Source organism: Scyliorhinus canicula, chromosome 1, assembly GCF_902713615.1.
Source record: "Scyliorhinus canicula chromosome 1, sScyCan1.1, whole genome shotgun sequence".
Lineage (NCBI taxonomy): Eukaryota > Metazoa > Chordata > Chondrichthyes > Carcharhiniformes > Scyliorhinidae > Scyliorhinus > Scyliorhinus canicula.
The window spans coordinates 295,274,239-295,290,387 of record NC_052146.1 but is presented as its reverse complement, the minus strand read 5'-3'; the positions used below and the strand labels follow the sequence as shown (position 1 = coordinate 295,290,387).

Genomic DNA, 16,149 nt, shown 5'->3' with positions numbered 1-16,149 from the left:
AGTAAACTTGGAAATATTACATTTGGTTCCCACATTCAAATAATTGATATAGATTGTAAATAGCTGGAGCACAAGCACTGATCCTTGCAGTCCCATGAGTCACAGCCTGCCAACCTGAGGATGACCCATTTGTTCTGACCAATCCTCAATCCAAGTCAATATATTACCCCATCCCATGTGCTCTAAGTTTGCTAACTAACCTCTTGTGTGCAACTTTATCAAAAGCCTTCTGAAAATCCAAATACACTATATCCACTGGTTCTCCCTTACCTATTTTACCAATGATATCCCCAGAAAACTCATAACAGGTTGGTCAAACATGATTTACCTTTCATAAATTCACATTGACTGTCCATTTCTACCATTTCTTTAAAGTGCCCAGTTAGCACATCGTTTGGAATAGATTCAAGCATTTTCCCTACAACTGATGTCAGGCCAGCAAGTCAGTGGTTACCCTATTTCATCCATCCCTCCTTTCCTAAAAAGTGAGTTTACATTTGCTACCCTCTAATATGCAGGAATTGTCCCAGAATCCATAGGATTTTTGAAAGATAGACGCCAATGTATCCACTATCTCAACAGCCATCTCCTTCAACACGCTGGGATGTAGATGATCAAGCCCCAGGAAGCTTATCAACTTTCAGTCTCATCAATTTCTCCTGTACTACTGTTTTTCTGATACTAATTGCTTTCAGGTCCTCAATCTCTCTAATTCCTCGGTTTTGTATTTCAGGAAGGTTTTTTTGTGTCCGCCTTCTTGAAGACCGACACAAAGTCTTCTTTAGTTTCTCTTGTTACAGACACCAGACCAGATCCCAACAGTGGCTACGATACTGGACCAGAACCGCAAAATATTTTTGTATTTTTAAGACAGTGCGGAAAGATCGATTCGCTCCGGGAGTGATTACTTGAGAAATAGGGCTTGTTTTTTTTAACAAACAAAACTTTATTTTAACAAAAGAATAATCTTTAAACTTCAAACCTAACAAGATCAGCGCACAGGTATCTCTTACCCCTACGCACGATTCCCCATTAAACAGCAGGTAAAATGAACATACACCTCTCAATTCCACTTACAAAGGCAGGCAAAAATTATACTTGCATTTACAGAACATACTCCTGCTGTTAGTGAAGCTCCTTCAGATCCTTTCTAAAAGTCTGTCTCTGTGGCAGTTTTGTCATAGTCTCTCTCGATCGCTCTCCAAATGCGTCTGCCCCCACCTGTTCGAACAGGATTATTTTATCTCTCTAAGCTGCGCGCAAAGATGGTTTTGTCATGACGTGTCTGGACTTGAACTCATCATCGCTATCTCAACTTATGATTATCCACTCACTTTTACACAAATGAACAGAGCCATGGTATGAATATGCAACCAACCTCCAAATTTACAGACAAACAAGGCATTCAGACTCTGTAATTGGCTAATGGCTGATCAGATCAGAGTGTCCCAGAGGACAATGGATCTTGAGTGATTGTCTGAACAGGGGTGTCCTGTTTATTCCTATTAACGAATGAGACAATGTAGCTCAGGCCAGGTGTGGGCGTATACCTCTCACTCAGTACTATCAGTTTTAACCTCAGGCTGTTACCCCCTAAATTGCCCACTACATCTTCGATACAATTTCCTAACATCTCCCAGGCATCCCTCCTAAAGAAAAAATGAATTTTCTGAATACTTTAAAAATTAAATTTAGAGTATCCAATTCTTTTTTTTTCCAATTAAGGGGCAATTTAGCGTGGCCAATCCGCCTACTCTGCACATCTTTGGGTTGTGGGGGTGAGACTCACGCAGACACGAGGAGAATGTGCAAACTCCACAGGGACAGTGGCCCGAGGTGGGGATTGAATCCGGGTCCTCAGCACTGTGATGCAGCAGTGCTAACCACTCACCAGCATGCTGTCCCTGCTGGCGCATTCTTTGTTCCAAATGGTATGACCTTAATTTGAATATAGACCATTGGGCTTCACAAAAGCTGAAACCTCCTTTGCCCTATCTGATAAAGGTACGTGCCAATATCCTTTTAGTAAGTCAAGTTTGGGGATAAAAAGTTTGTCCCACCTTTTCAATGCATCTTCCAAGCGGGGAATAGGGTACAAATCTGACTTTGTATCTGCGTTGATCGTTCTGTAGTCCACACACAATCGTTCTGTTCCATCTGGGTTTGGTACCATGACGATCGATGAACTCCAATCGCTGCAACTAACTTCAATTATATAATTTTTTTTATATAGAGGACCCACCCAATTTTTTTTTCCAATTGAGGGGCAATTTAGCGTGGCCAATCCACCTAGCCTGCACATCTTTGGGTTGTGGGGGCGAAACCAACGCAAACACGGGGAGAAAGTTCAAACTCCACATGGACAGTGACCCAGAGCCGGGATCGAACCTGGAACCTCGTCGCCGTGAGGCAGCAGTGCTAACCACTGCGCCATTGTGCTGCCCTATCAATTATATGATCTTTAAGCATGTTGTCAATCTCCTTTTCCACCTGTGTTAAGTTTAGTGAATTGAGCCTCGATGGGTTGTTTAATGGGAAAAGCATTTATGATATCTATGTCATGCAGAATTACTTTTGTAGGTCCCAAGTTAATCCCACACACAGCTCTATGTGACTGTAATAACTCTTTCAGATCATTTTCATTTTCTTTTTGGAAGGTAACTCAATAATTTATCCCAATTTTGGAATGCTTCCTCATTGTCCAATTTAATGGACAATTGGGAATGTCACATTCAGAAGTGTCTCGATTTATCTCTTCCTGAGTTATAACAACTAACACTTCCACCTTCTTTCCTTCTCTGTAAAATACCTTTTGAATATATTTACAGGACACACTCTGTGAGTCCCCGTTCTGTCAAATAATTCACTTCACTCACTTTCCTTTCTATCTGATAATGCCCACTAAATCTGGCTTTTAATGGTTCCCCTACCATTGGTAACATCACTAATATGTTCTCCTAACTTTCTCCCCACTAACAAATTTACAAATTTTTGATTTCTTATCTGCCTCTTCCTTAATCACTTGTTGTGACAATTTTAAAGTCTTTCTAGCCAACTCACCAGCCCTAATTAATCTCGCCCTAAAGTTTTACACATAGTCTGACCGCTGATTCACCAACTTCTCGTTGATCAATTTAAGTGGTCCTCTCACCTCATGACCACAAATCAATTCAAATGGATAGGATTCAGTTGATTCATTTGGTGCATCCTTAATTGCGAATAGTACAAATGATATTCCTTTATCCCAATCCTCTGGGTAATCCTGGCGGTAGGCCCCCAACATGGTCTTTAATGTTTGATGCCATCTTCCTAATGTCCCTTGTGATTCCGGATGACACGCCATTGAGTTAAATTGCTTTACTCCTAAGCTATCCATAACTTCCTTGAATAGTTTCAACAAAAAATTGGATCCCTGATCTGATTGAATGGTAGTCCTTACCTAGTAAAACATTTGGTTAGCTCCTCTACAACTCTCTTAGATGTCATGTTTCTCAGTGGAGTTGCCTCCGGATATCAAGTTGACACATCCATTATGGTTACCAGATACTGATTCTCACTTTTGGTTTTAGGCAGGGGTCCCATGCAATCAATTAAGACCCTCGTAAATGGTTCCTCGAATGCGGGAAAAGGTATTAAAGGTGTTGGTTTGATTACCGCCTGAGGTTTCCCTCCAACCTGACTTGTGTGACGAGTACGGCAAAATTCAACTACATTCTTATGCAGTCCAGGCCAATAAAAATGTCTTTGTATTTTTGCTTGAGTTTTTCTCACGCCTAAATGATCCCCTACTGGAACATCATGCGCTACCTGCCAAACTGCCTTTCTGAAACCCACCGGTAATACCACTTGATTATCTTCGGTCCATTTCTCATCTGCTTGAATATGTGATGGTCTCCATTTTCTCATGAACACATTATTCCTAATGTAACAACATTCTGATATACACTCAGATTCTGTTTCCATACATGCTTTCTGATATAACTGAATTGAATTTGATTTGTCATGTCTACCGAGGTACAGTAAAAAGTATTGTTTATGCGTACAATCCAGACAGATCGTTCCACACATGAAAAAACATAGGATGACGATAAATACACAACGTAAGTACATACACACAGGTATCAGGTGAAACATACACAGTGTAATACTACTTATTAGAGAAGATGTTTGAAGAGATCAGTTCAATCCATAAGAGGGTCATTCAGGAGTCTGGTAACAGCGGGGAAGAAGCTGTTTTTAAACCTGTCAGTGCATATTCTCAGACTTTTGCATCTACTGCCCAATGAAAGAGGTTGGAAGAGAGAATAGCCCAGGTGGGAGGGGTCTTTGATTATGCTGTTCGCTTTCCCAAGACAGCGGGAGCTGTAGACTGAGTCAATAGATGGGAGGTGGTTTCACGTGATGGACTGGGCTATGTTCACGACTCTCTGTAGTTTCTTACGGTCTTGGGCTGAGCAGTTGCCATACCAGGCTGTGATGCAGCCAGATAGGATGCTTTCTATGGTGCATCTGTAAAAATTGGTAAGAGTCAATGTGGACATGCCAAATTTCCTTAGTTTCCTGAGGAAGTATAGGCACACTTGTGCTTTCTTGGTCATAGCGTCGACGTGGGTGGACGAGGACAGATTGTTGGTGATGTGCACACCGAGGAATATGAAGCTGTCAACCATCTCCACCTTGACCATCTCCAGCAGGGGTGTGTATGATACTTCCCTTCCTGAAGTCAGTGACCATCTCCTTAGTTTTGCAGACGTTGGGAGAGCGATTGTTGTCATTACACTACGCTACTGGGTTATCTATCTCCCTCCTGTACTCTGACTCAATGTTATTCGAGATCCAACCCACTACGGTCGTATCATCAGCAAACTTGTAGATGGAGTTGGAGCTAAATTTTCCCACTCAGTCTTGTGTGCATAGGGAGTAGAGTAGGGAGCTAAGTACGCAGCCTTGTAGAGCCCAGCAATTGAGGACTATCGTGGAGGATGCGTTGTTGTTTATCCTTACTGATTGTGGTCTATGGGTCAGGAAGTCGAGGATTCAGTTGCAAAGGGAGGAGCCAAGTCCTTAGTTTTGAAGTTTTGATATGAGCTTGGCTGGGATTATGGTGTTGAAGGCGACGCTGTAGTCAATGATTAGGAGTCTGATGTCGGAGTCCTTGTTGTCGCGATGCTCCAGGATTGAGTGTAGGGCCAGGGAGATGGCATCTACTGTGGAAAGGTTGTGGCGGTACGCGAATTGCAGTGGAACAAAGCATTCTGGGAGAATGAAGTTGATATGTCTCATGACCAACCTCTCGAAGCACTTCAATAATAATAATCTTTATTATTGTCACAGGTAGGCTTACATTAACACTGCAATGAAGTTACTGTGAAAATCCCCTAGTCACCACACTCCAGCGCCAGTTCGGGTACACCGAGGGAGAAATCAGAATGTCCAATTCACCTAACCTGCACGTCTTTGGACTGTGGAAGGAAACCGGAGCACCCGGAGGAAACCCCCGCAGACACGGGGAGAACGTGCAGACTCCACATAGACAGTGACGTAAGCCGGGAATCAAACCCTGGTCCCTGGCGTTCTGAAGCAGCAGTGCCAACCACTGTGCTACCGTGCTGCCATACATAATGATAGATGTAAAGGACAGTTGTCATTGAGGCACATTGCCTGGTTATTCTTTGGCACTGGTATGATGATGGTCTTCTTGATGCAGGTGGGAATCTTGGACCGGAGTAGGGAGAGGTTGAAGATGTCCACGAACACACCCGCCCGTTGGTCCATGCAGGGTATGAATGCACAACAGAGACTCTGTCAGGACCCGTTGCTTTCCGAGGATTCACTCAAGAAGGGTGAATTGGACATTTTGAATTATCCCTCAGTGTACCCGAACAGGCGAAGGAGTGTGGCAACCAGCAGCTTTTTATTGTAACCTCATTGCAGGGTTAATGTAAGCCTACTTGTGACACTAATAAAGGTTATTATTATTATCTGACTTTGGAAGCTGTGATGGTATGTATGGGTGTGGCCGAGGCTGCTGGGCAGTTGACAGCAGTTTGATGCTCGAAACAAGCATAGAGTTCATTGGGGAGGGGTGCGCTGCTGCTGCAGATTCTACTCGGCTTTGCTTTGTAGCCCATTATGTTGATTAAGCCTTGCCACAACCGGCGGGAGTCTGTGTCATTAGTTTGTGACTCTAGATTAGTTTGGTATTGTCTCTTGGCAGCCCTGATGGCTTCGCAGAGGACGTACCTGGATTTCTTGTGTAGGTCAGGGTCACCTGTCTTGAACACCTCAGACCTGGCCTTCAGTAGGGAGTGAATCTCCCAGTTAAACCATGGTTTCCGGTTGGGGAACGTACCTACTATCTTCTTTGGCACGCAATCTTCTATACACTACTGGTGAAGTCTGTGACGTGGTGGCATACCTGTGGAGGTTGGCCGCTAAGTTCTTGAATATGGACCAGTCCACTGACTCCAAGCAGTCATGTAGGAGCTCTTCTGATGCCTCAGACCAGCATTGCACGACCTTCTTAACCAGATTCTCCCACTTAAGTTTCTGCTTGTATGCCGGGAGAAGGAGCACCGTCTTATGGTCCAATTTTCCGAAGTGCGGTCGGATGGATCGGTAGGTGCCCTTGATGGTTGTGTCGCAGTGGTTAAGGATGTTGGCATCCCCGGTCGGACAGGAGATGTGTTGGTGGAATTTTGGCAGTGCACTGTTTTATCTCTGAATCTTTCTGTTGTAATTCAGCCAACTTGCTTCAACTAAAGATATCTGCTTCATCCACTACCTGCTCTAGCTCTTGACTACCCATCTGATCAAACATGTTTTCTGACCATTGAACCTCAGCCAGCCTATGGGCATTCCTCAAGTTCTCTTCCTCCTTTCTCAACCTGTGGCTTTGTGATCGAATTACCACACAATCAGGAAGCACACCCGGATATACTTCTTACAACATCTCAGTTGTTTGACTTTCCACATGTTTTTGAACCACAGTGGGTGGCACTCCCACCTGTGACCCAACCGTATCATTACCCAGGATAAATTGTACCGATTACTTGTTCACCATTTCTCACCAAACTCTCTAAACTTACCTTACATCATGGCACACTGCTACTCTCACCACTAATCCCACATATTACCACCTTTCCGACAATGTTCCCTCCAAACCACATACTCCTTATCTCTCACCGTTAAATATTGACTGCTCCTTTATCCCGTAAGATCTTAATCTCCTTACTTACTCCACCGTTTGCACAACTTTATCCTCACAAATAAAATCCTTAAAAAGCCCTGGTACCTGCTTATCCACCAACCTCTGACCAGGCTTTACACTCTGTTGCACCTCTTCCACTGGGACAATGGTTTTTCCGCCACTTTAATAAAGCCCACTGTTTTATTCTGTTTTACCCAATCTGTCTTCCCAGGACCATTCTTTAGCCACCAACACTGTGACTTCACATGTCCAGCTTTAGTACACTTGCATTTTCTTATCTCTCTACCACTATCATTGGTTTCCTATTTATACTGAGGCACTCGCTCCTTCATGTCACCAACTGCACCTCCTTTGCATTGACCACCTGTGAACTTCTCAGTTCCCCAGTTACTATCCTTCACAGATTGAAATTGATGTTGATTACCATACGTTGCTTTATGAACCAATTCAAAATTGTTTGCCATTTCTGCCTCTCTAACCGTTTTAACTCTTTGCTCTTCTCACTACTGCGGGAAGTGAATCTTTAAATTCCTCCAAAATAATTATCTCCTAAAGAGCCTCATGCGTTTGGTTTATTTTTAGTGGTCTATCCAGCTATCAAAATTAGTTTGTTTAATTCTTGCGAATTCTATATAGGTCTGACCAGGTGCTTTTCTTAGATTTCTAAACTACTGTCTGAAGGCTTCTGGCTCTAGTTCTTTGACTTGCTTGAGGGTTGGACAGCACGGTAGCATGGTGGTTAGCACAATTGCTTCACAGCTCCAGGGTCCCAGGTTCGATTCCAGCTTGGGTCACTGTCTGTGCGGAGTCTGCACATCCTCCCCGTGTGTGCGTGGATTTCCTCCGGTTTCCTCCCACAGTCCAAAGATGTGCAGGTTAGGTGGATTGGCCATGACAAATTGCCCTTAGTGTCCAAAATTGCCCTTAGTGTTGGGTGAGGTTACTGGGTTATGGGGATAGGGTGGAGGTGTTGACCTTGGGTAGGGTGCTTTTTCCAAGAGCCGGTGCAGACTCGATGGGCCAAATGGCCTCCTTCTGCACTGTAAATTCTATGACACTAATATGGCTTTCTTCACCACATCATATTCCCCAGATACCTCCTCTGATAGTGAGGCAAACACATCACTGGCTCTACCTACCAACTTTGTTTGAACCAACACCACTCACATGGTCTTTGGCCAATTCAATTGTTTAGCTAATATCTCAAATGAAATGAAATACGCTTCCACGTCCTGCTCATCGAATCTTGGCAAGGTTTGCATGCTTAAATATACCACGACAAAACTTTTGACTTTTTGAGGGAGTATTTCTTCTTCCTCTAGACCTTCCTCAACTCCTGCCTTTATCTCCAACACTATTAGTCGGTGTTCTCCTTACAATGCCCATTTCTAAAGTTCAAATTCTCTTTCTTTTTCCTTTGCTTCTGCAATTGCCAATCTCTCATCCTTTGCTAATATTTCTCCTTACATTTCCCTTTGAAAGGCCCTCTCTTCTCGAGCTATGGCTTGTATTATCTCTGCCTTCTTTGTCCCTTTAGGCAGGGCTAACTGCAGTTTCTCCGCCAAATTCGAAAGCTTTGTTTTAGACCTCCCTTGTAAATCATCCCGAGTAATTTCTTCCACACCCAGAAAATCTTTTGCAACTGAAAGAGCCATCTCCAGGCACTCCCTATTCAAATACCAAACCTGGGAGAATACAATCCTTACACACACACTCACTGTCTTTAGGTTTGATGACCCCAAGCCAAACAAGGAATTGTAAATAAGAATCCCAGCAATGAATCCACAATTTTGTTATGGGCGCCAGACTAGATCCCAACAGTGGCTCAGACACGAGACCAGAACCGCAACGTATTTTTTTATTTTTAAGATTTTGTGGAAAGATTAATTCGCTCTGGGATTGACTGCATGAGGAAGGAAGTTTGGTTATTTTTACAAACAAAACTTTATTATAACAAAAGAAAAACAATATTTAAACCTGTAAACTTCAAACCTAAAAAGAACAGCTTACATGTATCTCTTAACCCTAACACACAATTTCCCATTAAACAGCATGTAAAATGAATATACAGCTCTCAACTCCACTTACACATGAGAGGCACAACATGATACGTGCATTTACAGAACACATTCCTGCTTTTAGTTTCAGACTCTTTCCGAAAGTCTGTCTCTGTGGCAGTTTCTTCAGGGCCTCCCTCGATCACCGTCCAAATCCTTCTACCCCCGCCTTTCCAAACAGGATTCTTTTATCTCTCTAAGCTCCACCAAGTCCCTCAAAGATGGTTCTGTCCAGGCATGTCAAGACTTGAACTCATCATTGCTATCTGGGCCTTTGATTATCCATTGCCCTTTTATACAAAAGAACCAGGGTCAAACTATGAAATGCAACTAACCTCCAATTTATGGACAAAAGAGGCCATCAGACACTGTAATGGGCTAATGGTTGGTCAGGCAAGAGTGTCCCGAAGGACAATGGATATTGAGTGAATCACCCCAGCTGAACAGGGGTGTCCTGTTTATTCACATTAGCGAGTTTACGTCTAAATAGGACAATGTATCTCAGGCCAGGTGTGAGTGTATACCCCTAATTCAGTGCTAGCAGTTTGAGCCTCAGGCTGTTAACCCCTAATTGCCCACTACATCTTTAATCCAATTTCCTAATATCTCCCAGGTGCCACACTCTACCATTTCTTATTCCTCATTATAAATTCTCCTGTCTAGGGCAGCACGGTGGTGCAGTGGTTAGCATTGCTGCCTCATGGCGCCGAAGTCCCAGGTTCGATCCCAGCCCTGGGTCACTGTCCGTGTGGAGTTTGCACATTCTCCCTGTGTTTGCATGGGTTTTGCCCCCACAACCCAAAGATGTGCAGGTTAGGTGGATTGGCCACGCTAAACTGCACCTTAATTGGAAAAATGAATTGGGTGCTCAAATTTCTAAAAAAATAAAATTCTCCTATCTCTCTAATGGGCCCACATTTGTCTTTCCAATCTTAGGTTCCTTTTTACATACGTCTTAAAGCTTTTATGTTTCTCACTTCTTTTTCTTTGTCATTTCTTGGTTCTCCTTTGCTGAATTCTAGAATTCTCCAAATTCTCAGCCTAATTGCTATTTTGGCAACCTTATAAACCCCTTCCTTTGATCTAAGATAATCCTTAACTTTTCATGATAGCCATGGTTCGATTACTTTTCCTGAGGAGTTTTTGCACTTTAAAGGAATGTAACTTTGTTTTAAAAAATTTTTAATCTTTAAATGCTCGCCAATGCCTGTCTACTCAGACCTTCTAATGTAGTTTCCTGATCTATTACATCCAACTCGTCCTTCATAGCTTCCTTTATTTAGATTAGGAACCTAATTTCCAATTAGGAACATAGGAACAGGGGTAAGCCGTTCAACCCCTCGAGCCTGTCCCACCACTCAATGAGATCATGGCTGATCTATGACCTACTCCATCTATCTGCCTTTGGCCCATATCCCTCAATATCTTTACTTACCAAAATAATCTATCTCAGATGTAAAATTAACAACTGATCCAGTTTCAACTGCTGTTTCACGGGTCAAACATCCGAACCCTCTCGTTGGATTTGGGGGTTAACCAATCGATGCGCCAGGAAATCCCTCCTGGAAGTTGCCAGGTCAGTATTTTCACAGGAATTGCCCAGAAATGCTAACTTCCTCTGGACATTTGCCCTGCCCCTGGGAACCATCCAGAAATGTGATTTGGATCGCAAATTCCGGATCGTTCCACCAGAGTTTCACCAATAATTACCCAGAAAATGTTAGAAGAATTAATTGTATAATTTTTTTACAGTGCTAACTTCTGGGTAACTATTGTAAACATCCAGACCGACACCAATGGTTCCCCCCCCACCCCCATGTCCCGACTACCTGATGGTATTCACCCCCACCAAGGATTCCCTCCTCTGCAGGCCCCCACCCCCCCCTCCCACAACCTCCAATCGACCCCGCGAACACAACCTGACCCCGCTGAAGTCCAAACCCCTACTCCCCCAATCACCCTGACCTCCCCCAAACAAACCCTATCCACAACCTAGACCACACCTTCTTCCTGGTGTATCCATTTCACTGGGCCCTTTCAACTAACCTGCTGTACAGCAGCTAGTGCAGGAGGGAAAGGGGGCATGGGCTTCCTTAATCCACCAGGGCTGGACTGTACCGGGGCTTGTGAGGAGTCTTTTGATGCAGGACCCAAGCAGCACCGGTGATCCGAAGTGTCAGTATAATTGTCATGAGCAGGTTAAGTATGTATTTATTTATTTCAATTCCTGCGGGCCATCTCTTTTTAATTTTCTTTTCCAATTAAGGGGCAATTTAGCGTGGCCATTCCACCTAGCCTGCACATCTTTGGGTTGTGGGGGTGAAACCCACGCAGACACGGGGAGAATGTGCAAACTCCACATGGACAGTGACCCAAGGCCGGGATCGAAACTGGGACCTTGGCACCGTGAGGCAGCAGTGCTAACCACCGTGCCACCCAAGGGGTGGGGGGGGGGGGGGTGGGGGGAGGCATCTCTTTCTGACTCTACTCGGAATTTAATCAATTTGTTTGCTTCTACTTCTGTCATCAATTAGTCTTCCTTACTGCGAATGTTGTGTGCATTCGTTTACAATACCTTCACTTCTCTTTTCATTATTTTCGCAACCTCTAGCCTTATCTGCTGCCGCACTCTGATGTTTGTATGCACTTCCTCTTCCTGCCACTCTTTGATTACCATTTCCCTTAGTACTCTCTTTCCTCTCTTTTCGAGGTTATTTTTGGTGTGAGACCACAAATAACCCTTCTCCTGCATCCCAGCTGCTTATTTCCTGGCAGCGGGATGTGGCGCGGCGTTCGATGGCAGCGGGATTCTCGGCTCCCGCCGCTGCCAATGGGATTTCCACCCCACGCCGCCGGGAAACCCGCAGGCTGGGCTGCCGGTTGGACCAGAGAATCCCACTGCTAGCGAACAACCAGAGAATTCTGGCGCAGTTTTATTGAATTAAGTCTGACATGTGGAATTTTAAATCATGACCTTCTGGGTTTGAATGTAGCAGTGGCACACTTTTAAAGTAATTCATTTGTTGCGAGACACTTGGAAACATCTTGAGGTAGCGGTAAGGTGCTAAAAGGGCGATAGTAGTTAGCACTGCTACCTTACAGCGCCAGGGACCCAGGTTAGATTCCGACATCGGGTGACTGTCTGTGCTGAGTTTTCACGTGCTGCCCGCGTCAGCGTGGGTTTCCTCCGGGTGCTCCAGTTTCCTCCCACAGTCCAAAGATGTAAAGGTTAGGTGGTTTGGCCATGATAAATTTCCCCTTAGTGTCCCAAAGATGTGCAGGTTAGATGGGGTTACGGTGATTGGGTGGGGGAGTGGACTTAGATGTACATTGCTCTTTCAAAGGGTTGGTGCAGAATCGATGGGCCAAATGACCTCTTTCTATACTGTAGGGATTCTAAATAAATGCACTCTTTTTTCTAATAATAGAACAGAAGATGCATGACAACATAAGACAAAATGCATGCATGATGACGTATGTAATTGTGAATTAGTTGTTGAATGGTAGCCAGCATTTTAATCTGGACAAATTCGATACAGCATTAGTGAACTGAGTGCCTGTGTTCTGAGTAAAATATCCAGCTGGAAACTTCCTTCAGTGTTAAATGGGGGAAGAGGAACAGAAAAGCAGCACTTCAAATCACGGTAAGTAGTGTTTAAAACTGAAGTACAGAGATGAGTGAAATGTTCTGCAGCTGACCAAAGATATAGTATCCAGTCCAGCTGCCCACAAATATCGCTGTTTGCAATGTTGTTATCACACCCTGGGCTAGCGCACGGTCAATTCCAGCCCCACATGCCCTGGGGTCACAACACAAGTGAATTAACCAATACTTCTTATAAAAATACCCAAAGTCTTTGACCCTTGGCTGTCCAATGATCACAGTCTCCAAGTTTGTAAACGTCAACACAATCACTGTTTATGTATAACAAGAACTACAATGTAACATGCAGCAAATACAACTGGTTAACTGTAAGCTAATTCTTAATCCCCACTTTAACCTGCCCCCACCGTCTACACATGCTCACACAAGACAGACAAACACAGAGGGGTGGGAAGGGGTAAAAATCACAAGTGAAAGGAAGAAAGAGTCTTTGTTGCAGATGATGGTTTTTAGCACACCTTTCTTCACAATAAACTTGCAGATTAGAGTCTTTGTTTATATATGGGAATGGTCTTCTCTGTAGATTCATTCATTCATTCAAGTTCTGTGTAATTTAGAAATGTAGTATTCAGAAGCCTTCTGGCGAGATATAGCAGGTTCTGGACTTTGCTTGTACAGCCTGTAATGGTTCTCATATAAATAGATTCATCCAGGCTCCCTGACAATTCAAAAACACAGCCTTTCTGGAGAAAAACATAGAGATTCTTGCCTTTCTGCTGCCAGGAGTCACACTGAAACCATGGGACACTGAAAACTATCTCAGTGGGATATGATCCAATCACCACCTGTTGCTGGGCAGAGCACAGCCCTTTGGGCCAATTCATTGGCCACCAGCCAAATCAATCAAACAATGTCCCAGCCCATCTCTCTCACTGGTCCCAACCAGTCTGCAACTCCAGTTTAAACCAGCACAGCCTTCTGGATTCTTCTGCTCGAATTAAAGATACAGGCTGCTTGCATTAAAGACGTGGGTCCATTAATCATCTATGGATCAAAAATGCAACGTCAAAAATAAAAGGAAAGGGAAATAAGGGAATAAAGAGGAAATAAATGTGCATATCAGTCATTATCTGACTGATTGGTGGAACAGGTTGAATAGCCTGCCCCTGTTCAATTGTTCCATTCCACCTCCTAATGCCCTGTGTTTGCACCATTTGCCCGAGATCAGACAGCCACATTCAGAATTTCCCAGCAAGTCTTTCAATCACCTTTGGAAAGTGGCTGTTGCTAGAAAGGCTGGGAGTTACTTTGCCCATCGCTAGTTGACCTCACTGAGGGACTGTTTAGAGGGTCGTTATTTTTGACCACGTTGGCATGGGACTTGAGTCACTTGATTAAGGACAGCAGATTTCCTTCCCGAAGGGACATTAGTAAACAAGCTAAGTTTTTGCCTCAAGCCGACAATTTGATGATCAGTTTTACTGACCAGATTTCAACTGAAATCAAATACTCAAAGTGCCACAGTGACATTTGCAATGACATTCCTTGGATTATTAATTCAAGCCTCTGCATTATTAGCTGAGTAACAAACACCACAATACCCAATAACTGCCCCACGATTTTCTTCGCAGTTTCAATTCACTTGCTTGAATGATTCGATCTGCTATAAATGGATGATAAATAGCTGCCTCCAGCGCAGGCAAGATTATTATTGAAGAGCTCTATTTTACCTAACATTACAATTCAATGGCATTTTGATTTACCTTCATGCTTGGTGCTCATTTACAGGGTTTGGGTTTAACATCTTGGGAGGAGTGGATAAACCCTGTTTTCCTGGAAATTCGGGAATCTATGTCGCTAAAATAAGAGAAAACGAAGCAGCAGCTCTTGATGGAAGACTTAAAGAGGGTGACAAGGTCTTGGAGGTATGTTCCTGTAATTGTTTTGATTTAAATATGATTTTTTCCCCCCTGGAATTATGAAGAAATAAAAACTGCAAAATCGAGCAGCGTCTGAGAACGTAGATTAATATTCAGTATATAAATTTTCTCAGAACAATGAAAATTGGACAAGTGAGGCAGTTAAATGGTCAGCTAACAAGTTTTAGTTTGTTCATATAATGTGTACACCATGTGGTAGTGGGTATTAGGGGTATTACGGTACCTAGGTTGGAGGTACCTGATGCTGTAAGATCATTGGTGTTGGAGGTACCGGATGCTGTAAGATCATTGGTGAAGCCTGCCTGCTGGTTCCGCCCAGTAAGGCGGAGTATAAGAGTCTGTGTTTCCCTAGCTGCTGCATTCTGCACCTGCGCTGCTGGGGGAAACATCTAGTTCAATAAAACCTTCAATTGTCCTACAATCTCGCTTTGGGAGTTATTGAACGTGCATCACACCACAGGCATGGCAGGTCCCATCCCAAATTGCCCTTGAGAAGGTTTTCGCGGACAGCTGTAGACCATGTGGTATAGGTACAGTGTTGCCAAGGAGGAAGTTGCAGGATGTTGGCCCAGTGGCAGTGAAGGAATAGTAATTTATTTTCAAGTGATGATGGTGTGTGATTGGAGGGGAAACTTGCAGGTGGTGGTGTTCCCATGTGCTTGCTCCTCTGGTTATGACAGATAGTAGAGGTTGTGGGTTTAGAGTATCATGCTCAGTACAAAGCATGAAAATATTGGATTCTACAGACTGTAAGTTCATACTTTGTGAAAATGGCCACAAACTCTGATGAGGGGCGGGATTCTCCGGCCCCCTGCTGGACTGGAGAATCACTGGGGGAGTGCGGCGTGAATCCCGCCCCACCAGTTGGGGGTTGTTGGCAGCGCCCCCCCCCCCCCCCACCCCACGATGGGCTGAGTGGCCGGCCGTTTTCGTCCGGTCGCGCCGGCGTAAATTAGACCAGGTCCTTACCGGCGGGACCTGCCTCTGCGGGTGGCCTGCAATCGGGGCCCACCGATCGGCGGGTGGGCCTGTGCCATGGGGGCACTCATTCACTCCGCACCGGCCGGTGTAACGGTCCGCCATGGCCGGCGCGGGGAAGAACCCCCCCCTGCACATGCGCTGGGATGACGCCAGTACACGCTAGCACTCCCGCACATGCGTCAACTCACGCTGGCCGGCAGAGGCCCTTCGGCTCCGGTTGGCACGGCGCCAACCCCGCCGATGCCAACCCTGCTGGCCTAGCCCCTGAAGGTAGCGGAGAATCCCGGCCGAGGTGTCTGCAACTTAATGTGCGACTATAAGCATTTAAACTGTGGATTGGGTTTGATTCTGTGGCCA

The 16,149-nt window shown here is 44.5% G+C and overlaps 1 protein-coding gene across 4 annotated transcripts in view; it reads left to right on the top strand.

The window, feature by feature from the left end:
• The window catches only part of LOC119978128 (synaptojanin-2-binding protein-like), a 34,149-nt gene that overhangs the window by 7,513 nt on the left and 10,487 nt on the right, over nucleotides 1-16,149 (top strand). For all 4 annotated transcript variants that reach the window (XM_038819559.1, XM_038819550.1, XM_038819569.1 and 1 more), the window contains exon 2: nucleotides 14,660-14,796. In XM_038819559.1, the coding sequence (XP_038675487.1) occupies nucleotides 14,660-14,796 (137 nt within the window). The remainder of the gene's footprint in view (nucleotides 1-14,659; nucleotides 14,797-16,149) is intronic.